Below are 23,998 nucleotides of genomic sequence, written 5' to 3' on the forward strand. Positions count from 1 at the left end.
AAGAATTTTGTAAAATTCACCAGGTAATCCATCCGGACCTGCTGCCTTACCAGTGGGGAGACCAGAGATTGCCTCAGTTAGTTCTTGCGCTGATATGGGGGAGTTAAGGATACTGATATCTTCGTCCATTAGTGAAGGGCTTTTAATCATATTCCAGAACTCCGTGGCCTTGTCATGATCGTAGCCTTTACAGGAATATAGTTCCTGATAATAGTTCACCAATGTGGATGCGATTTTATCCGGATTTAGAATTTGCACACCCTTCTCTAGGAGTCCTTCGATATAGGGTTGCTTTTTTTCGTTATTGACCATTCTGGCAAGCATCTTTCCGGACTTGTTCCCGAATCTGTAAAGTTTAGCCTGGGTTTTTAATTCCTTTTGTGTTTGTTGAGTCAAAGAGAATGTATCCCGGGCTTCCTTAGCCTGTACATACTTAGACCAGTTTAAGGCGTTCTTCTGTAATATGAATTTATTATATGCATTAGTTAATGCTTTTTGTATCTCTCTCTCCCTTACCTTCAATTTCTTGGTCAGGGCTATCTTATAGGTTAGAATTTCTCCTCTAAGGACCGCCTTGGCGGCTTCCCAGAACAACTCTGGACGTTCGGTATATTCTGAATTAAACCGGAGATATTCCTCAAATTTAGATCTAATGTGGGTTTTGAATTTCATATCTGTCGCTAAATAATATGGGAAGAAGAAGCGTGAAGATTTGAATCTTGATTGTTCAGGCTTAATGTCTAAAGTAATAGGGGCGTGATCTGATAGCAATATAGAGGTAATTCCTGCTTGGGCTCTCAAGGGGCCCAAGCGCTCATCTACGAGAAAGAGATCTATGCGAGACATAGTTTTATGCGCTTTTGAGAGGCACGTGAATTCCTGAACATCTGGATTCTGACTTCTCCAGATATCGTATAATGCTAGATTTTGTTTTAAGTTCTTAAACATTTTAGATTCTAAATTATCCTTTTTCTGTTTTTTTTGCTTCATAGATTCTCTAAGTCTATCTAATGGGGAGTGCGGTGCCATGTTGAAATCGCCACCTATAATTGATAGCCCCTGATTGTACAGGAGAAATTTAGTTTGGATTCTATTCCAGAATTCTGGATCAAAGGTATTAGGGCCATATAAGTTACAAATTGTATAAATTTCCTGGGTGATTTTTACTTTAATTAGGACATATCTCCCCTCCGGATCAGGCTCGCAGTGGATCACCTCAAGCTGAGCTCTTTTGCCAATTAAAATTGCCACTCCCCTTTTTTTGCCTATGCTTGGCGAGAAGTATACGTCTCTTACCCATGAGGACTTAAGTTTGTTAGATTCTTCTGAATTGAGATGGGTTTCCTGAATTAATCCTATATCCGTCTGATATTTCCTTAATTGTGTTAATATGGTTTTCCGTTTAATGGGGGTGGAGATCCCTCCCACATTCCACGAAACTATTCTAAGTTTTTCTATTTTTCTGTATCTTTATAGCATGAAAGTAAGATGAGGGAGAGAGGTAGGGAAAAGGGAATGGAGAGAGGGAAAAAAAAAAAAAAAAAAAAAAAAAAAAACCACCTGACACATATGGAACTTGACCCATTTAGCCCTATATGAGAGGTCTTCCCAGTTATCGAACCTACACTGTTTAGGTGGGGGCTGCATCGTCTGTTACTAGGGAGTCTAAGGACATGAAGAATTTCTCGGCTGCGTGTGCCTCCAGGAAAAGATGTGCCATTCCGTTCACAGTAACTTTTAATTTAGCTGGGTAAAGTATGGTCGCATTTATTCCGGAATTTATGAATTTAGTGCATATAGGTGCCAGATCTCTCCTTTTGGAAGCTGTCTCAGCCGAGAAATCCTGAAAAATAAGGATCTTAGCTCCATTAATAATGAGAGGTTGTATTTTATGATAGTGCTGGAGAATAGAGATTTTGTCCTGGTAATTGAGTAGCTTTGCAATAACAGGTCTAGGCCTATTAGATTTTTGAGCTAATTGTGGTGGGCCCAATCTATGGGCCCTCTCTACCAAGATGTTGTTGTATAAGGGCGAGAGTTTGAGAGCTGTCTTTAGTGTGTCGGAAACAAAGAGGGCAAGGTCCTCATATTGTTTCTCCTCTGGAAGACCTATTATTCTGATGTTGTTTCTTCTGCTACGGTTTTCAAGGTCTTCTAGTCTCATAAGAGTTTTTTGATTACTGCAACTGATGCTGTCCAACTTAGTGCCTTGTACTGCTACCGTATCTTCCAGATCCGATACTCTCTGCTCGACCTCCTGCATTCTTGAGGAGAATTGTCTGATTTCCTGAGATAGAGAGGAAATATCCTGCTTAATTTCCATCCTAAGAGCATCGAATTTGGGAGAGAGGGCATCAGAAATGCTGGCAACTAGATTTTGGACATTTAGTACTTCGGGTGTGGCTGCATTTAATAAAGTTGATTGAATCTCAGCTGTTGAGTCCTGTGTGTTTTTGGATTTCTTATCTCTTTGTCTACCTGCCATTCCTGGTGAGGATGCTTTAGAAGAGATACCAAGAAATTTATCCATGTACTTCTCTATAGAAGAGAGAGAAGCAGAGAGAAGGAAAGAAGGGGGGAGAGGGAGAGGGGAAAAAAGAAAAAAAAAAAAAAAAAAAGGGGAAAAAAAAAAGAGGGGAAAGAAGGAACGTAGAAGTGCAAGGGAGGTGGGGGGATGTGGGGAGATGGTACGTGACCTATGGGAGGTGATTGAGGCGGGCAAGAAGTTGTGAGTACGCCAGATCTAGGGTAGTGCCTTCGTGTGGAATTTTCCAATTGTGTTGTTTGTGATGGAAAAAAAAAAAAAAAAAAAAAAAGAAAAGTGAGCTAAGGAAGAATATATCTCAAGATCCCTAAAAGGGAATCAGTGGGGTGGGCGTAGAGGAATGCGCCAGTTCAGTGTCGGGCTGTGACTTGTGATGCCCTATTTTAAATTACGTGCTATTTGAGTGATTGTGTAAATAAGTGGAAAAAGAAGAGAAAGAGGGAAAAGAAGGGGGGGAGGGAGGGGAAAAAAAAAAAGAAAAAGACGTTTAGAGAAGCGTTGTGTATTCGCGTTTACCCTATATGTTATTTATCTGCTCGCTTTTTCTAAAGTATGAGGGCTTTAGTATTTTTAATCACTGGATTTAGGATATTTGACAGAATAGTAACGACAGTGAGTTAATGGGAAGCCTCTTTAGCAATAAGAAGTCAATTAGTGATATGAATAAACATATAATATTGATTCAGGAAGTTCTTTAGTATCTAAGAGATTGATTTGAGGTATTTTATTTCTAAGAGAAGGAGCTAGGGGAGATTACCCCTGTTTACTATTATTGTGATAGGGTATTGAATACTACAGATAGGTCAGAGGATTGCTGCCTGTATCCCTATTGTATGTTTTTTTTTTTTTTTTTCTCTCTTCCTCCCAGACACAGGACAGGGAGGGAACTCAGGTAGTACAGATAAATTTTGGTTTTCCAGCTATACTAGTTATCATGTAGACCTTTCAAGGGGTCAGCGAGAGTGTTGATTAATAAGAAGATTCAGTTTGAGCCTTAGTGACCCAGCTTTAGTAAGATACCTGTATATATAGCGTAGTAACACCTTTAAAAAGCCATCAAACAAAAAACAATTCCTTTTTGCATATGCAGTATAAGTATGTACGCAATCTGGCAAAGCTAGACAATGTTATATACAAAACAGGAAGAGAAGTGCAACATCATCAATTGGTAGTATCAGGTTTTAAAACTTTTGTATCAAAGAAAAAAAAGAAAAAAAAAAACAAAATTGAAGGAGCTTATTCAAATTTGTTAAAGGCTGAGGCTATCAGATATTGCGCAGTGCTAGATATATGCTTATTTCATGTGGCACAGCAATTTTCAGTATGCTAAATATCAGGAGTTACCATGCTCTTATTAGTATTAGGTGATATGAGAAAGCAGGTAATATTGATTCAGGGAGTTCTTTAAAATCCAAAAACTTGATTAGAAATATTTTATTTTTAAGGGAAGAAACTAGGGGAGATTACCCCTGTTTATTAATGTTGTAGTAAAGTATTAAATACCTCAGTTAGGTCAGGGGATTGCTGCCTGTATCCCTATTGTATCTTTTTCGTAGACAGAGAGCAGGGAAAAAACGCAGGTAATACAGTTAATTTTTTGCTTTTTGCAGCTACACTAACTATCATGTAAACCTTTCAAAGGGTCAGTAAGAATGTTGGTTAGTGATATGATTCAGTTTAAACCTTAATGACCCATCTTTAGGAAGATATGTGTAGCGTAGTAAAGTTTTTTTAAAAAGCCATCAAACAAAGACAATTCCTTTTTGCATAAATAATATCAGTATATACGCAATCTAATAAAGCTAGATAGTGTTATATCCCAAATAAAAAGAGAAGTGCAAGCTAATCAGTTAATAATATCAGGTTTTGAAACTTTTGTAACAGGTAGGGGGAAAGTGAGAGAGCATATTTAAGTTGTTAAGGATTAAGCAAATATTCTCATAGAAGAAGTCTTTTTATTCTCGGTCTCTTCTTAAGTTCAAATTGCCCCTTTATATGTTTTTAGTCCACAGTTAGGATATCAAGATAGGGAGCAGGAGAGCTTGTTGAATATGATTAAGTGCTCTAGACGATTTTGGCGTCTCAGGTTTATTCCCCTTGGTAAGCTTCCAGGCCATTCGCCATCAGCCTGATTCTTTCTCTTTCTCCCCCCTTCCTCCTCCCATTCACCTCTGCCTTTAGGAAATTGACTTTTAGCGGGTCTAGCCTGAGACTTTTAGGAGCCTTTTAGGAGCCTCTTCAGATATCCGGGAGCAGTGTCTGACCCACAATGGAGTAAGAAAAAAAATTCAGGTAAACTCACCCCTTGCCTCCGCCTGTCCACTCGCCGTGTTCGCCAGCGATGTCCAGGTCCCCGCAAGCCGACACGGGGCGCTTCCAGTAGCCGTTTCCCCTCCGCCCCTATCGAAGATCGCGCTCGGCTCTCCTCACGCAGCACCGGTGGGAGGAGAGCAAGAGGGCTGCATCAAACACCGGCGTCAGCCGGAGAGGGACGGCTCCAGCGTCAGAACCCCAATCCAAGATCGAGCCCAGCTCCCTCCCGCGCAGCACCGGTGGGGGAGGGAGAGGGCGGACACCAAGCTGCAGCGCTGCAGGGGGGGCACTTCCAGCGGTACCGCAGGTGAGATTCAGGTAATAACAGAGCGGTCAAAGATGCTGAAATTTTTCCTGGCGAGGGCTACAGGCGGAGTGGGGGAGATAAGGTTTGAAGTTTGAGCGGAGTGGCAGAGTTTAGTTTGAAGGAGGAGGGAGATACAGTCTAAAGCAAAGAAGGTAGGTAACGTGATGAGAGATAGTTTTTAGGCTGGGTAAGTCAAAAATAGAGACAAGTTGAGTCCAGGCAAATGAAAAAGAGTTAGTATGAACCAGTGGGATGGTGGGCCACTGGTAAAAGGGTTCCAGAGCTGCTTTTACCAAGCTGTCCTTACAAAGAGCCCCAAGACTTGGAGCAGGCGCGCAAAACAATCCACCGCCAGTATGTGTGTGGCTGGAGGTGTGGGCTCAGCAACACCTGTTGAGCTCCTCCTCCACCGGAACCTCAGGGCATGCAATTTTAAATAACTTTCCAATTTACTTTTATCATCAAATTTGCTTTGTTGCCTTGGTGGTATTTTTGAAAAGCTAAATCTAGCTAGGCTCAAACTGATTTCTAAACAGTTGAAAACCGCCTCCTAGCTCAGAGCATTTTGAAAGTTTTTCACAGTTAGACTGTGCTAGTTCACATGTGTCATATAGATAACATTGTGCTCACTCCCGTAAAGTTATTTAGGAGTCTTCACTGATTGACTACACTGCATGTCTGTCAAAGGCACTTAGATAAGGAGGCTTTCTGCAAAGGCTTAGATACAAAGTAATCACAGAGGTAAAAAGCATATTAATATCACGGTGTTGGTTATGCAAAAATGGGGAATGGGTAATAAAGGGATTATCTATCTTTTTAAATAAGAACATTTTTGGTGTAGACTGTCCCTTTAAAATTGCATGCTCTTTCTAAATCATGAAAGAAAAAATTTGGTTTTCATGTCCCTTTAAAAGAGTAGTAGGGTGACAGATTTAATAAAGGGCGAGCGGACATGCTACAGCGAATCATGTCCACTCAAACTCGCTAAATGCAGACAGCATACGCTGTTGGCATTTAACATTGCACAAGCATTTCTGGTGAAATGCTTGTGTAATGCCACACCCTGCACATTCGCGGTAAATCCCCCACTAGCAGGGGGTGTCAATCATCCCAATCGGATCAGGATTATTACAGTCCGCCACCTAAAAGGTTGCGAACAAGTTAAAAGGCAGCGGTCTTACAACCTCTGCTTCTTAACTTAGGTTTCAGGCGGACCTGAAACCTCGGACAGACACAGTAGCATCCACTGCTTGTTAAATCTGTTAAATCCAGCCCTATAAATCTATTGCATAAGGAGACTTCTTGAGAGTAGCAGAACCTTGCACTAGGCCCTGCCATGTCAGGGACAACATATTGAGATTAAGTGATAAATGAACCTCTTTTTCCACAACACATCAAATAAAGGCCACCGTTAGCCCACTTATTAATAAGCCAACACATCTGTGGTTATATCTGCTAATAGAGTTTTAAAGAAACCCTGTTCAAAATTGCAGATTTACAGCTCATCTTATCTCAATACAATTGAGCATTTAATTATAAAATATGTAGACACAGTCACCCCAGTAGGGTGATCATGTGGCATCTGTGAGGCACCCAGCTTACACTGTTACCCTTTACATGGTGTAGCTACATAAAAGTATTGTAATGTTCCTTGAACCTCTAAGCCATCTTAAAGGGACAGTCTACACCAAAATTTTTCTTTTCTCCAACATAGGTGTGTCCGGTCCACGGCGTCATCCTTACTTGTGGGATATTCTCTTCCCCAACAGGAAATGGCAAAGAGCCCAGCAAAGCTGGTCACATGATCCCTCCTAGGCTCCGCCTTCCCCAGTCATTCTCTTTGCCGTTGCACAGGCAACATCTCCACGGAGATGGCTCAGAGTTTTTTGGTGTTTAAATGTAGTTTTTATTCTTCTATCAAGAGTTTGTTATTTTAAAATAGTGCTGGTATGTACTATTTACTCTGAAACAGAAAAGAGATGAAGATTTCTGTTTGTAAGAGGAAAATGATTTTAGCAACCGTTACTAAAATCGATGGCTGTTTCCACACAGGACTGTTGAGAGGAATTAACTTCAGTTGGGGGAAACAGTGAGCAGACTTTGGCTGCTTGAGGTATGACACATTTCTAACAAGACTTGGTAATGCTGGAAGCTGTCATTTTCCCTATGGGATCCAGTAAGCCATTTTCTTAATTTTCAATATAAGAATAAAAGGGCTTCACAAGGGCTTTAAAGACTGGTAGACATTTTTCTGGGCCAAAACGATTACTATATAAGCATATTTAATGGTTTATAACTTTGGAGAGTTATTTTAATCTTGGCAATTTTGTTAAAAAAACGGCAGGCACTGTATTGGACACCTTTTTCACTGGGGGCCTTTTCTAGTCATAGGCAGAGCCTCATTTTCGCGCCACTAATGCGCAGTTGTTTTTGAGAAGCAAGGCATGCAGATGCATGTGTGAGGAGCTCAGATCCACTGAAAAAGCTTACTGAAGGCGTCATTTGGTATCGTATTCCCCTCTGGGCTTGGTTGGGTCTCAGCAAAGCAGATACCAGGGACTGTATAGGGGTTAAATGTAAAAACGGCTCCGGTTCCGTTATTTTAAGAGTTAAAGCTTTCAAATTTGGTGTGCAATACTTTTAAGGCTTTATGACACTGTGGTGAAATTTTGGTGAATTTTGAACATTTCCTTCATACTTTTGCGTATATTCAGTAAAAAAGTGTGTTCAGTTTAAAATTTAAAGAGACAGTAACGGTTTTATTTTAAAACGTTTTTTGTGCTTTGTTATCAAGTTTATGCCTATTAACATGTCTGAACTATCAGATAGACGATGTTCTGTATGTTCGGAAGCCAAGGTTCCTATCCATTTAAATATATGTGATGAATGTGACAAACAAAGTAGGGACAATGATGCCACTGATAATAATGTTGCCCAAAATGATTCCTTAAGTGAGGGGAGTAAGCATGGTACTGCATCATCTCCTTCTATGTCTACACCAGTCTTGCCCACTCAGGAGGCCCCTAGTGCATCTAGTGCGCCAATCCTCCTTACTATGCAACAATTAACGGCTGTAATGGATAATTCTATTAAAAACATTTTAGCCAAAATGCCCACTTATCAGCGAAAGCGCGACTGCTCTGTTTTAGATACTGAAGAGCATGAGGACGCTGATGATAATGGTTCTGACATGCCCTTACACCAGTCTGAAGGGGCTAGGGAGGTTTTGTCTGAGGGAGAAATTTCAGATTCAGGAAAAATTTCTCAACAAGCTGCACCTGACGTTATTACATTTAAATTTAAATTGGAACATCTCCACGCTCTGCTTAAGGAGGTGTTATCTACTCTGGATGATTGTGACAATTTGGTCATTCCAGAGAAATTATGTAAGATGGACAGGTTCCTAGAGGTCCCGGTGCCCCCCGAAGCTTTTCCTATACCCAAGCGGGTGGCGGACATTGTAAATAAAGAATGGGAAAGGCCCGGCATACCTTTTGTCCCTCCCCCTATATTTAAGAAATTATTTCCTATGGTCGACCCCAGGAAGGACTTATGGCAGACAGTCCCCAAGGTCGAGGGGGCGGTTTCTACTCTAAACAAACGCACCACTATCCCTATAGAAGATAGTTGTGCTTTCAAAGATCCTATGGATAAAAAATTAGAGGGTTTGCTTAAAAAGATGTTTGTTCAGCAAGGTTACCTTCTACAACCAATTTCATGCATTGTTCCTGTCACTACAGCAGCGTGTTTCTGGTTCGAGGAACTAGAAAAGTCGCTCAATCAAGCATCTTCTTATGAGGAGGTTATGGACAGAGTTCAAGCACTTAAGTTGGCTAACTCTTTTACCTTAGACGCCACTTTGCAGTTAGCTAGATTAGCGGCGAAAAATTCAGGTTTTGCTATTGTGGCGCGCAGAGCGCTTTGGCTGAAGTCTTGGTCAGCGGATGTGTCCTCCAAGAACAGATTGCTTAACATCCCTTTCAAGGGGAAAACGCTGTTTGGCCCTGACTTGAAAGAGATTATTTCAGACATCACTGGGGGAAAGGGCCACGCCCTTCCTCAGGATAGGTCTTTTAAGGCTAAAAATAAAACAAATTTTCGTCCCTTTCGCAGAAACGGACCAGCCTCAAATTCCACATCCTCTAAGCAAGAGGGTAATTCTTCTCAAACCAAGCCAGCCTGGAGACCGATGCAAGGCTGGAACAAAGGTAAGCAGGCCAAGAAGCCCGCTACGGCTACCAAGACAGCATGAGATGCTGGCCCCCGATCCGGGACCGGATCTGGTGGGGGGCAGACTCTCTCTCTTCGCTCAGGCTTGGGCAAGAGATGTTCAGGATCCTTGGGCGCTAGAAATAGTTTCTCAAGGTTATCTCCTGGAATTCAAGGAACTACCCCCAAGGGGAAGGTTCCACAGGTCTCAATTGTCTTCAGACCAAATAAAAAGACAGGCATTCTTACATTGTGTAGAAGACCTGTTAAAAATGGGAGTGATTCATCCTGTTCCATTAGGAGAACAAGGGATGGGGTTTTACTCCAATCTGTTCATAGTTCCCAAAAAAGAGGGAACATTCAGGCCAATTTTGGATCTCAAGATCCTAAACAAATTTCTCAAGGTCCCATCGTTCAAGATGGAAACCATTCGGACAATTCTTCCTACCATCCAGGAAGGTCAATTCATGACCACGGTGGATTTAAAGGATGCGTATCTACATACTCCTATCCACAAGGAACATCATCGGTTCCTAAGATTCGCCTTTCTGGACAAGCATTACCAGTTTGTGGCACTCCCATTCGGACTAGCCACTGCTCCAAGAATTTTCACAAAGGTACTAGGGTCCCTTCTAGCGGTGCTAAGGCCAAGGGGCATTGCAGTAGTACCCTACTTGGACGACATACTGATTCAAGCGTCGTCTCTGCCACAAGCAAAGGCTCATACGGACATTGGCCTAGCCTTTCTCAGATCTCACGGGTGGAAAGTGAACGTAGAAAAAAGTTCCCTATTCCCGTCAACAAGAGTTCCCTTCTTGGGAACAATAATAGACTCCTTGGAAATGAAGATTTTTCTGACAGAAGCCAGAAAATCAAAACTTCTAAGCTCTTGTCAAGTACTTCATTCTGTTCTTCTTCCTTCCATAGCGCAATGCATGGAAGTAATAGGTTTGATGGTTGTGGCAATGGACATAGTTCCTTTTGCGCAAATTCATCTAAGACCATTACAACTGTGCATGCTCAGACAGTGGAATGGGGATTATACAGATTTGTCCCCGACGATCCAAGTAGATCAGAGGACCAGAGATTCACTCCGTTGGTGGCTGACCCTGGACAACCTGTCCCAAGGGATGAGCTTCAGAAGACCAGAGTGGGTCATTGTAACGACCGACGCCAGCCTGGTGGGCTGGGGCGCGGTCTGGAAACACCTGAAAGCTCAGGGTCTATGGTCTCGGGAAGAATCTCTTCTCCCGATAAACATTCTGGAACTGAGAGCGATATTCAATGCTCTCAAGGCTTGGCCTCAACTAGCAAAGGCCAAATTCATAAGGTTTCAATCAGACAACATGACGACTGTTGCATATATCAACCATCAGGGGGGAACAAGGAGTTCCCTGGCGATGGAAGAAGTGACCAAAGTAATTCAATGGGCGGAGCTTCACTCCTGCCACTTGTCTGCAATCCACATCCCAGGAGTGGAAAATTGGGAAGCGGATTTTCTGAGTCGTCAGACATTTCATCCGGGGGAGTGGGAACTCCATCCGGAAATCTTTGCCCAAATAACTCAATTATGGGGCATTCCAGACATGGATCTGATGGCGTCTCGTCAGAACTTCAAGGTTCCTTGCTACGGGTCCAGATCCAGGGATCCCAAGGCGACTCTAGTAGATGCACTAGTAGCGCCCTGGACCTTCAACCTAGCTTATGTGTTCCCACCGTTTCCTCTCATTCCCAGGCTGGTAGCCAGGATCAATCAGGAGAGGGCTTCGGTGATCTTGATAGCTCCTGCGTGGCCACGCAGAACTTGGTATGCAGACCTGGTGAATATGTCATCGGCTCCACCATGGAAGCTACCTTTGAGACGGGACCTTCTTGTTCAAGGTCCGTTCGAACATCCGAATCTGGCATCACTCCAACTGACTGCTTGGAGATTGAACGCTTGATTTTATCAAAGCGTGGGTTCTCAGATTCTGTCATTGATACTCTTATTCAGGCTAGAAAGCCTGTAACTAGAAAAATTTACCATAAAGTATGGAAAAAATATATCTGTTGGTGCGAATCGAAAGGATTCCCATGGAACAGGGTAAAAATTCCTAAGATTCTATCCTTTCTACAAGAGGGTTTGGAGAAAGGATTATCTGCAAGTTCTTTGAAGGGACAGATTTCTGCTTTATCTGTTTTACTTCACAAGAAGCTGGCGGCTGTGCCAGATGTTCAGGCTTTTGTTCAGGCTCTGGTTAGAATCAAGCCTGTTTACAAACCTTTGACTCCTCCTTGGAGTCTCAATTTAGTTCTTTCAGTTCTTCAAGGGGTTCCGTTTGAACCCTTACATTCCGTAGATATTAAGTTATTATCTTGGAAAGTTTTGTTTTTGGTTGCAATTTCTTCTGCTAGAAGAGTTTCAGAGTTATCTGCTCTGCAGTGTTCTCTTCCTTATCTGGTGTTCCATGCAGATAAGGTGGTTTTGCGTACTAAACCTGGTTTTCTTCCGAAAGTTGTTTCTAACAAAAATATTAACCAGGAGATAGTTGTGCCTTCTTTGTGTCCGAATCCAGTTTCAAAGAAGGAACGTTTGTTGCACAATTTGGATGTAGTTCGTGCTCTAAAGTTCTATTTAGAGGCTACAAAGGATTTCAGACAAACATCTTCCTTGTTTGTTGTTTATTCTGGTAAAAGGAGAGGTCAAAAAGCAACTTCTACCTCTCTCTCTTTTTGGCTTAAAAGCATCATCAGATTGGCTTATGAGACTGCCGGACGGCAGCCTCCTGAAAGAATCAGAGCTCATTCCACTAGGGCTGTGGCTTCCACATGGGCCTTCAAGAACGAGGCTTCTGTTGATCAGATATGTAAGGCAGCGACTTGGTCTTCACTGCACACTTTTACCAAATTTTACAAATTTGATACTTTTGCTTCTTCTGAGGCTATTTTTGGGAGAAAGGTTTTGCAAGCCGTGGTGCCTTCCATCTAGGTGACCTGATTTGCTCCCTCCCATCATCCGTGTCCTAAAGCTTTGGTATTGGTTCCCACAAGTAAGGATGACGCCGTGGACCGGACACACCTATGTTGGAGAAAACAGAATTTATGTTTGCCTGATAAATTACTTTCTCCAACGGTGTGTCCGGTCCACGGCCTGCCCTGGTTTTTTAATCAGGTCTGATGATTTATTTTCTCTAACTACAGTCACCACGGTATCATATGATTTCTCCTATGCAAATATTCCTCCTTTACGTCGGTCGAATGACTGGGGAAGGCGGAGCCTAGGAGGGATCATGTGACCAGCTTTGCTGGGCTCTTTGCCATTTCCTGTTGGGGAAGAGAATATCCCACAAGTAAGGATGACGCCGTGGACCGGACACACCGTTGGAGAAAGTAATTTATCAGGCAAACATAAATTCTGTTATTTAAAAAGATAGATAATCCCTTTATTACCCAATCCCCGTTTTTTCATAACCAACAGAGTTATATTAATATACTTTTTACCTCTGTGATTACCTTGTATCTAAGCCTTTGCAGACAGCCTCCTTATCTAAGTGCCTTTGACAGACATGCAGTGTAGTCAATCAGTGAAGACTCCTAAATAACTTCACGGGAGTGAGCACAATGTTATCTATATGACACATGTGAACTAGCACAGTCTAACTGTGAAAAACTTTAAAAATGCTCTGAGCTAGGAGGCGGTTTTCAACTGTTTAGAAATCAGTTTGAGCCTAGCTAGGTTTAGCTTTTCAAAAATACCACCAAGGGAACAAAGCAAATTTGATGATAAAAGTAAATTGGAAAGTTGTTTAAAATTGCATGCCCTATCTGAATCATGAAAGTTTAATTTTGACTTTACTGTCCCTTTAAGTTTGGTAATTTTAACCTATTATGACATCACCCATTCTGTAAGCCAGGGTTCTTCAAACCACAGGTTGTGACCCATTACTGGGTCACAACATCATGTTTACTGGGTCGTTACTTGTGTGTGTTGTAGAAGAGTATGTGTGTGTTGTATGAGAGTGTATGTGTGTGTATGTTGTATGAGAGTGTGTGAGTGGTGTATGTGTGTGTGTGTGTGTTGTATGATAGTGTGTGTGTGTGGTGTCTGTGTGTGTGTTGTATATGTGTGTGTTGTATGATAGTGTATGTGGTGTGTGTTTGTGTTGTATATGTGTGTGTGGTGTCTGTGTGTGTTGTATATGTGTGTGTTGTATGATAGTGTATGTGGTGTGTGTGTGTTGTATATGTGTATGTGTGTTGTATTATAGTGTGTGTGGTGTGTGCATGTGTGTACGTTGTATAAGAGTGTGTGTGGTGTGAGTGTTAAATGAGAGTGTATATGTTATATGAGAGTATGTGTGTGTGTTTGTGTGTGTTGTATGAAGGTGTTTGTGGTGTGTGTTCTATGAAAGTGTGTGTGTTATTACCTATTACAAGACTTTCAAGTGTGACTACAATCAGTAGTAAAGTACCCACATATTTTAGTCACTTTGCCAAAAAATGCAGATATCTTGTATATTACTTCAGAAAGTTTCAGACCAAGCATAAAACTAGGGTCACAAAAGTTTGTGGTATCATGGCACTGGGTCTTGGGAATAAAAGTTTGAAGAACCCTGCGGTAGTGCTTTTGGTTGTTCAACAATTTACTATTTTTTTTCATATTTTTTTCAAATGTTTAATATGTAACAGATAAACAGAAAGTCAGGTTGTTACTGGCCCCGCTAACAGTACAAGGGTTACTGTACTGTGTATAATTAGTATTGTTTCTGTGTTATCTAGATTTCTTTCTTTTGTTTGTTTTAGGAATAAAAGCAGTGGCTCATTCATGTGCTCATCTTCTGGAAGTCTCACTGAAAAGATGCTCCAACCTCTCGGACGTAGGAATCCTGGCTCTGGCACTGCATTGCCCACTTCTGCGGATACTTAATTTAAGTGGCTGCTCTAGTATTACTGACGCATCTCTGCAGGCGCTGGGTCAGAACAGCAGTCTTCTTCATAGTGTAGATTTCTCTGCTACCAGGGTAAGGACATAACTTGTTGTGTTGTATTCTATACTAAAGACACATTCCTTGTGAATTCTTGTCATCCCATAAGCAGTCTCAACCATAGCACTGGAGGTGATGAATAGGAGAAGCCGATAGGAGCTCTAAACAAAGCTGTGGTTCATACTGGGAGCCAAGGAACTGCGACTCTTATAAGTTTACTCAAAAGAAGTGCTGGTTCTACTTGACTGTAAAATCACCACAACACTTCTGTTGTACAGAGAAAGAGGGTGAAAATGGTTCATCCTTGCCTGACATTGTCCCTGCATAACCATGCCCTGGAGTACCTGCCTAGCCACACCCCCAGACTGACTAGCTCTGCCCACAGGACATCTGAGACTCCACCCCCCGTTCTTACTAAATACACCCACAGAATACCTGTAACTCCAGATACCTTCCTGACTCTGATCAAAAAAATGAATCACAACTGCTCACAACTCCTAAATTTTTATATTGTTTTATGTATATATAGAAAAATATTGAGCCCTCCAACCACATTTAATTGCCACAATAGGAATTATACTCACAAGCTTCAAGCACTTATCACAAAGTGCACAATAATGCGGTCTGGGAGATTAGGAGCTTCCTAGCTGGCTATCAAACGGAACAGTGACGTCCAAGGAACCCACAGTGCCAAGTAACACCCGACAGGATCCCAATATAATACACTTCAAAATTTAAAAGTGTCAAATTCAAATTTTATTAAAATGTGCAAGATAGCACATTAAAAACAAGCTGAACGCGTTTCGCAAGGAACTCTTGCTTCCTCAAGCAGCATAAATAACATCACAATTGTACAAATATATATACACCATACAACAAACATTTATTGGGTACAAGGTTCCATATAATTGGCATATATACAAGTATCACCTGAACACAATAATAGTCACAGTGCATTACTCCAGCCACATTATAACAGATATTTAAAACTACCAATGAAAATAAATAAAACATATAGGCTGCAGCATGTGTAGTACCGATTGTCGGATCACCCATGACATCACACATCTCGCGATATTTCGAGAGCCCAAAGAACAACATGTGGTTAGCCCTACGTCACCGGTGTATATCTCCTAGACGACCGGAATAAACACAACGGAGTCTATCCACAAACATCAGATACATTGTATCTAAATGAAGAAACGATACAAACAAAGTATTAATAATGTTCCTAATATAACAGTCTAACTAGATAGTGAACATATTACAGTGTCTACTAAAAAATCGTAATTTGCAAAGTGGAAACAAATTACAATATCAAAATACAGGTAAATAAAACAATGCATCCTATGAAATAAATACAATTATTACAAAATAATAACACTAAAAAATACTTAAAATCACAAATATAAAAATAGCAACAGGTCCATAATCCTTAGATTCCCAAATTTAATTGAAGGCTGCTAGATCAATATTTTCATTAAGACCTTCTGGTGCTAGCGATCTGATCTTCCAGATCCAGAATGTTTCCCTTTGTCTAAGCCTCATAAAATGGTTGTATCGATTGGATGGGGGAATATGCTCTATTGGTCTAATTTTATAAATACATTTTTTCCCTTGATGTTTACAAATGCTGTGAAGCGACACACTATGTTTGAGAAATGTATTTTTAATATTTCTCAAATGTTCACCCCAACGTTTTCTAAGAGGTCTGCTAGTGCGACCACAATACTGGAGCCCCCGAATGCAGTCTACTAAGTAAACCACATAACAACTGTCACAACTCATTCTGGATTTAATAGGAACATTTTTACCAGTTGTATTAGACTTGAACTCAAAGCATTTGTTGTCTAGGAAACTACAAGTACCATATCTAAATGTACCACATTTAAAAACACCTTTCATATTGCCCACAAATGTATTAACCTGGGTTTTATTTATTCTGCTGACTTTAGTAGAAACCACCTTCCTGGGTGCCAAATAATTCTTTAAAGTGGGTGCCCTTTTAAACACACAAACAGGTCTTTCTCCAATGAGATCTTTTAATATAGTATCCAAAGACAACACAGACCAATGTTTATTCAATATGTCTACAATTCCCCTATAATTACTATTAAATTTAGTAATGAATTTAGTAGAATTGGTGAATTTACTGTCAATATCTTTAATTTTGTTTTTCTTCTCAAAAAAGGATTCTCTATTAAGGGCTAATACCCTGTCCCTACTATTATAAATAGAAGTGGGATTATATTTTTTATCAAAAAATCTTTTCTCTAAAATTCTTGACTCTAAAAAATCCTCCACCTTCGTACAGTTACGTCTAATACGCCTGAACTGGCTAAATTGAATATTATCCAACCATTTTGGATGATGATTACTTTTAAGATTAATATAGCTATTGGAGTCCACGTTTTTGAAAAAAACTCTTAAATATCAACTGTCCATTAGTATCCCATTTAAGCGATACATCCAAAAATTCTATATACTCAGATTCAATCACATGAGAAAAAGAAATACCCCACGTATTAGAATTTAAATGGTCCATAAATTCTAAATCTAAATCCAATTCTCTACTGCCTTCCCAAACAAAAAGCAAATTGTCTATGAAACGGCCATAGAAGACAACGCTTGCCCAGAACTTGGATTGGCATATAAAGTCCTGCTCAGAATAAAAAGAGGTTAGCAAAACTCGGGGCAAAGCGTGTCCCCATGGCCGTTCCACAAATCTGTAAATAATATTTATCCAGATAAACAAAATAATTATGAGTGAGGATAAACTTAATAGCATCAATCAAAAAATCACGCTGTCTAACCGAGAGATAACAGTCTGAATCCAAGAAATATTTCACTGCCTGTATACCTAATTCATGTTTGATATTAGAGTATAATGCTGTGACATCACAACTAATCCAATACCGATCAACTTTACTAACAGGCACTTTACTGATCTTGTCCAACAAGTCAGTAGTATCCCTAATATAGGAATCCAAATTTTGGACATATCTCTTAAGGTACCTATCTATATACATCGAGAGATTACTAGTAAGACAATCAACACCTGAAATTATAGGTCTCCCCGGACAAACTCTTTTGAAGATGGTAATAGTAGGCCACCCCAGGTTTCTCAGGAAGGAGAACATTTCTTTCCTTTTTAGTTAAAATACCCTGGAGTAGCCCACCATCAACCAATCTAATTAATTCCTTAGTAAATTTAATAGTGGGATTCTGATCCAACACTTTATAATAAGTCTTATCTTCCAATATCCGATTGGCTTCCAAAATGTAATCCACTTTATTTTGCACTACTACTCCTCCTCCTTTATCGGCTTGCCTAATGATAATATTAGTGTCTCTCATTAGATTAGATAGTGCCCTACGTTCATAAATATTCAAACTCCCTTTGCCCAACTTGAAAGGGTCTAATTTCTCCAAATCATCTAAGACCAGTTTTCTAAAAATATCTAGATGACTATTAGTCTGAACTTGGGGAGTAAAGGAGGATTTTGGTTGAAAATTAGAGTGAATTATATCTTCAAATAAAGATTCAGTTTCAGTTAATTGTTCAGGTTCAAAACAGCTATATCAATTCATCTCTCTCTTGTATATTATCAGTCAGGATAGGAGCATAAACAGAACCTTTCAATTTCTTTGCTGCAAAATATCTTTGCATGGACAACCTTCTAATAAATTTATTTGTGTCAACAAATAAATCAAAAATATGTGAATTTGAGGGTGAAAAATTCAAACCCTTATTCAACACTCTAAGTTCAGTAATATTTAGATTACGATCAGATAAATTAAATAGACCCTCATTTAATTGCTCCAATTTGTTCTTTTTGCTAGCCTTGGCCCTTCCCCTGCAGCCACGTTTGCGTATGATCTTTTCATGGGGGTCCCCGGATGCTTCCTTCTTATTGGGAACATTTCCAGCCTTGATGGACTCTGTGTCCAATCTCCCTTCCAATGGGGAGATTTAGATCTCCCTTCCAGTGAGACGATTGGTTTAATTCCCTCAAATTTCTTACCTTCCCCTGTCCTAAAAAAGATGTCATATGAACATTTAATTGATAGAAACTAGAGGATACGGGAACCCCAAAATTCTCGTCATGTCTAATCTGATCATAATTAGATTCTCTTTGAGCCCCAAAGTTGTTGTTTATAATCATTTTTCTTTGAGGCTAATATCCAATCATTTCCCTTCATATCAGTCTGTTCAGAAATTTTATAATTGTCAAAGGATTATTTATACAAATTTACCCCTTTATGTTCATTGGAGTTATTGGGTTCCCTTATTTTATTTGCACCCTGATATGTGAATTTCTTTTTCTTAAAATGTTTTTTATTCTTATTGGGACACTTCCTAATAGGACCCATCTCACACATATTAGGATTAATAGTTAGATTCAATCTGTTACAGGTAGTATCCATAATTACATCAAAATTACCCTTCAATGTTCAATGTTCAAATCCATTTCTTCCTTCCTATTGAAAGTAAAAATCTTCCCACTACTGAAGTCCTCCTCATCTCTTGCTAACTTACCAGTTTTGGTCTTAATAATATCATTCTGATAATTCCCTGTTTTCTCTAGAACATCAGTATTTAATTTGTTATAGTCAGGATGTTCATGGAACCTATTAACCTCTTTTTGTATATTATCTATTTCATTTCCTATCTCAATTAATAATTTTTCCCTATGAGACACCAAAACATTCATCAAGTTAAAGGAACATTCTATCAGTTCATTTTCCCATTCTTTTAAAATATTCTCACCCTCTTTAAAAGGACAATTTTTTAAAAGGCGCAAGCCCCTTGGAATGATTTTCTTTTCCATATATTTTTTAAAAAGTGTACATCCCATCAGTGTTTGTGTTCTTTTTTTTAAAAAAATTCTAATTTAAAGAAGAGTTGATATATATTATCATGCATCAGACAACCAGTTTCAATCGTAGGCTGAATATTATACTTCTCTCTGAGGTCAACTCTTTCTTTTAGTGTCTGCATAGTGAAACAAACAAATAATCACAATTATCTTCAAAAATATTAATATTATAAAAATAATATATAAATATGAATAATAACAAAATGATATATACTGTATGTAAATGTGATTCAAACTATAAATTCATAAAATAACGTGATACAATATTATTAAAATATATATATATATATATCTATATATAAGGAATAATAATAATAATAATAATAATAAACCCCTATTTCACAACACTCATTAATATGCAAAACAATCACATCAATAATTAAAATACAAAACCATCAATATACTTAGCACTCCATAAAAAAGTCCAAAAGGTGATGAGGAAAATGGATACTCAGTTCACACTGTAAACACAGTGATAATAAGAATCATAAAGGCGCCACCCAAGGCTAATTGATGATTCAGGTATTCCCACCAAAGGGCAGCTCTTCACTGGAACGATAAATCTGGATAATATAGGATGATACAAAAAGAAGAAGGCGCTCCAATGGCGTATTATCTCAAGGGTATGAGCCCTCCAACCACATTCAATGGCCCCAATAGGAATTATACTCACAAGCTTCAAGCACTTATCACAAAGTGCACAATAATGTGGTCTGGTAGATTAGGAGCTTCCCAGCTGGCTCTCAAACAGAACAGTGATGTCCAAGGAACCCACAGTGCCAATTAACACCAGACAGGATCCCAGTATAATACACTTCAAAATGTAAAAGTGTCAAATTCAAATTTTATTAAAATGAATACTTTGTTTGTATTTTTTCCTTATTTAGATACAATGTATCTGATGTTTGTGGATAGACTCCGTTATGTTTAGTCCGGTGGTCTAGGAGATATACACCGGTGACGTAGGGATAACCACGTGTTGTTCTTTTGGCTCTCAAAATATCGCGAGATGTGTGACGTCATGGGTGATCCAACGATCGGTACTACACAGGCCGCAGCCTATATGTTTTATTTATTTTCATTGGTAGTTTTAAATATCCGTTATAATGTGGCTGGAGTAATGCACTGTGACTATTATTGTGTTCAGGTGATACTTGTATATATGCCAATTATATGGAACCTTGTACCCAATAAATGTTTGTTGTATGGTGTATATATATTTGTACAATTGTGATGTTATTTATGCTGCTTGAGGAAGCAAGAGTTCCTTGCGAAACGCGTTCAGCTTGTTTTTAATGTGCTATCTTGCACATTTTAATAACATTTGAATTTGACACTTTTAAATTTTGAAGTGTATTATATTGGGATCCTGTCGGGTGTTAATTGGCACTGTTGGTTCTTTGGACATAACTGTTCCATTTGAGAGCCAACTGGGAAGCTCCTAATCTCCCAGACCGCATTATTGTGCACTTTGTGATAAGTGCTTGAAGCTTGTGAGTATAATTCCTATTGGGGCCATTGAATGTGGTTGGAGGGCTCATACCCTTGAGATAATATGCCTTTGGAGTGCCTTCTTCTTTTTGTACCATCCTATATTATACAGATTTATCGCTCCAGTGAAGAGCTGCCCTTTGGTGGGAATACCTGAATCATCAATTAGCCTTGGGGGGCGCCTCTATGATTCTTATTATCACTGTGTTTACAGTGTGAACTGAGTATAGAAAAATATTGTTCACTGACTATTGGTAGTTTGATTTAAATGTATTCCCAGTATTAATTAATTAATTAATTACTACACTTAGGGCTAGATTGCAAGTTGAGTGCTAATTTATCGCTCGCCCGTAAACTGCAAATTTGCCCATTTTCCGGCGTGCGATAAATAACCAGCCGTTATAAGTGCCTCGTTATTGCTACCGCAAGATTGCGGTAGCAATTAGCGCTCAGAAAATTAACCAGAGATCAGATCTCTGTTTAATTTTCTAAGGACACAGTATATATTTTTTTTCCGCGATCACGAAAACTCCACTAGTGTTAAAGTGAATGTACATTTCACTCCTGTTGAGAAAAAAAACGTACCTTTTAATCTTGACAGCAGCTCCAGCTTCCTCCGGTCATTGCAAGCCATTTCTGAAATAGATAGGTCATCCTCCAATCACGGCGTTGAATCATTTTAGACCCAGGAAGAGGCTTTGCGACGAGTGGAGGAAGCTGGAGCAGCTGTCAAGTTTAAAAGGTAAGTTTTTTTTTTCTCAACAGGAGTGAAATGTAAATTTTGATGAATTAAAGTGCCCCTGTTTTTAATTGAATTTTTAAAAACCGGGCACTTTAGCATCAAAATTGGCATTCACTTTAAGCTTTATGCACTAATAGGGTTGTGCTGGTATTACAAGTGCCAAAAAAAATGATTTTACGCAAGCAGTAACCCAAATATCGCAAAAATCCTAACAACATTTTGCGTGCGGGTGAGAGAGAAAAAACTTTTGCATTTTCGCATTCCCCATAGAAGTCAATTGAGCAAAATGGAGAAAAATTGTTGAAAGAAACACCCATTGCGCAAGCAACATAGCATATTCGCATTAACAAATATGAAATATTTACAGTAAATACATAGTTAAAATCTTTATTAAATATGAATATTGCATAAATCTGTTTTATCATGTTTTCAGGGCTGTAAATGCGCTTATATATATGTTTATATGTGTGTACATATATATTTATGTGTTCATATGTGTATATATATATATATCTGTCAATACATATATACACATAAAAATACATATGTACACACATATATATAATTACATCTTTAGCAATGTATATGTATGTATCTCAATGTTAAAGTCCTTAGGCAGCTTCTTTTTTTTTCCTAACACCCGAGACCTCATATCTTTGAGCCCTTATAAATTTTTTGTGCAATTTTTTTAGAATATTTTTTATTTGACAGTTTTAATATGAGTGTAACTGTACTTTAAGAAAAAAGTTGTGGTGTGAGTGCTAAAAAATGGTGTAAGCTTAAATCCCTTAAGTAGTCTAGTAAATCTCCATATACTGACTATAGATGTGTAATATGAGAAAGGGGGGTGGGATAAGCGCTCTATATGGGAGCTCACCAGATACGGATGTATGTTATAATTTATTCTATTAATTTAAAGAGAATAAAGCCAAGTGATATATAAAAGGTTTTAATGAAAAATATGTATTATTCATATGTGGATTTCGTAGTAATGAATACCATAATATACACTATACACAGATGGTTAAAAATACATATAAGATGCCGGCATCAATTGAGTTAAAATATAGCTGAGAATTAAGCTATATACATTCAATGTAACTATTTAAAAAACAATAAATGCAATATTGTAGCATAAGTATCTAAAACATAAATATAGCTTTGATTAGGCAGAGATCAAGATTCTTCATCTTGATAAAGGCAGCTAACACTGCCGAAACGCGTAGATTTGCTTACTTTTATTACATACTATTTTACACTGATTGTCATATGTTACTAGTCACAGGTTCATTTCGACCTCTATGATAAAAATAGAGAGAGATATATGATTAATCCCTGTGTGTGACTTTCTCTCAGTGCTGTTCTATAACCTTTCCTTCTCACGGCACAAAAAACAGGTTCATTTCTACCTCCTTGAAAGCTTTTGAGGTAGATGTATGAGTAATTCCTGTGTGCCCATCGATTGCATTATATCTGCATTATAGTAATAACTCTCTGCTGCATAGAAAAATCATCTATAATACACAGCGGATATTGCACAGGCCGGAGCCTACTTCTAAAGAAGAAATTTTATATATATTGGGGAGGAGAAAGACGGATCGACATTGAGCTGTTTCAAACAGTTGAAGATTTGTCATCACTGACTTTTCGAAAAACTCGTTGGACACTTGCAAGTATTACTAGGGATATAAAGTGTCTATTTTCTATTGAGACTTTCTTGTTTCAAATTTGTATCTACCTCTGGCTCACAGGATTGGAGGACTCTGACTAGTCAGGTCACGTGATGCACACAGCTCACGGCTTGTTTTTTCATAACTGCTACTAACGGCTAACAGATTGGACTCACTCGATATTTGCTCCAGATACAAGAGCGGTTTGACATTATTAGCTCTTTGTTACTATACTGTTTTTTTGGCTGATCGATATATTGCCTTTATTTACATCTCTGCCTAATCAAAGCTATATTTATGTTTTAGATACTTATGCTACAATATTGCATTTATTGTTTTTTAAATAGTTACATTGAATGTATATAGCTTAATTCTCAGCTATATTTTAACTCAATTGATGCCGGCATCTTATATGTATTTTTAACCATCTGTGTATAGTGTATATTATGGTATTCATTACTACGAAATCCACATATGAATAATACATATTTTTCATTAAAACCTTTTATATATCACTTGGCTTTATTCTCTTTAAATTAATAGAATAAATTATAACATACATCCGTATCTGGTGAGCTCCCATATAGAGCGCTTATCCCACCCCCCTTTCTCATATGTAACTGTACTTTGTAATGTATTTTTGATGTGTTTTGGGCAACTTTTTCGTTTCGGTAAACAGTTAACCACAGCTCTGAGATTGCGGTAAGGATTGAAGCATAAATGGCGATTGTGCTAGTGCAATGGTGTTTTTGCTCAACTTGTAATATCAGCACAATTAAAAAGGCTTGCGTAAAGACAATATCGCTTGCGCAAAACAGTTTGCACCTCACTTGTTATCTAGCCCTAAATGTCCCCCAATTGGCCCCAAATTTAAGAG

The 23,998-nt window shown here is 38.9% G+C and overlaps 1 protein-coding gene across 1 annotated transcript in view; it reads left to right on the forward strand.

Moving 5' to 3' along the window:
- AMN1 (antagonist of mitotic exit network 1 homolog) overlaps positions 1-23,998 on the forward strand; it is a 417,395-nt gene that overhangs the window by 314,609 nt on the left and 78,788 nt on the right. The window contains exon 4 of the mRNA XM_053719024.1: positions 14,157-14,374. Within this exon, the coding sequence (XP_053574999.1) occupies positions 14,157-14,374 (218 nt within the window). The remainder of the gene's footprint in view (positions 1-14,156; positions 14,375-23,998) is intronic.

The sequence above is a fragment of the Bombina bombina genome, chromosome 6 (assembly GCF_027579735.1).
Source record: "Bombina bombina isolate aBomBom1 chromosome 6, aBomBom1.pri, whole genome shotgun sequence".
Classification (NCBI taxonomy): domain Eukaryota; kingdom Metazoa; phylum Chordata; class Amphibia; order Anura; family Bombinatoridae; genus Bombina; species Bombina bombina.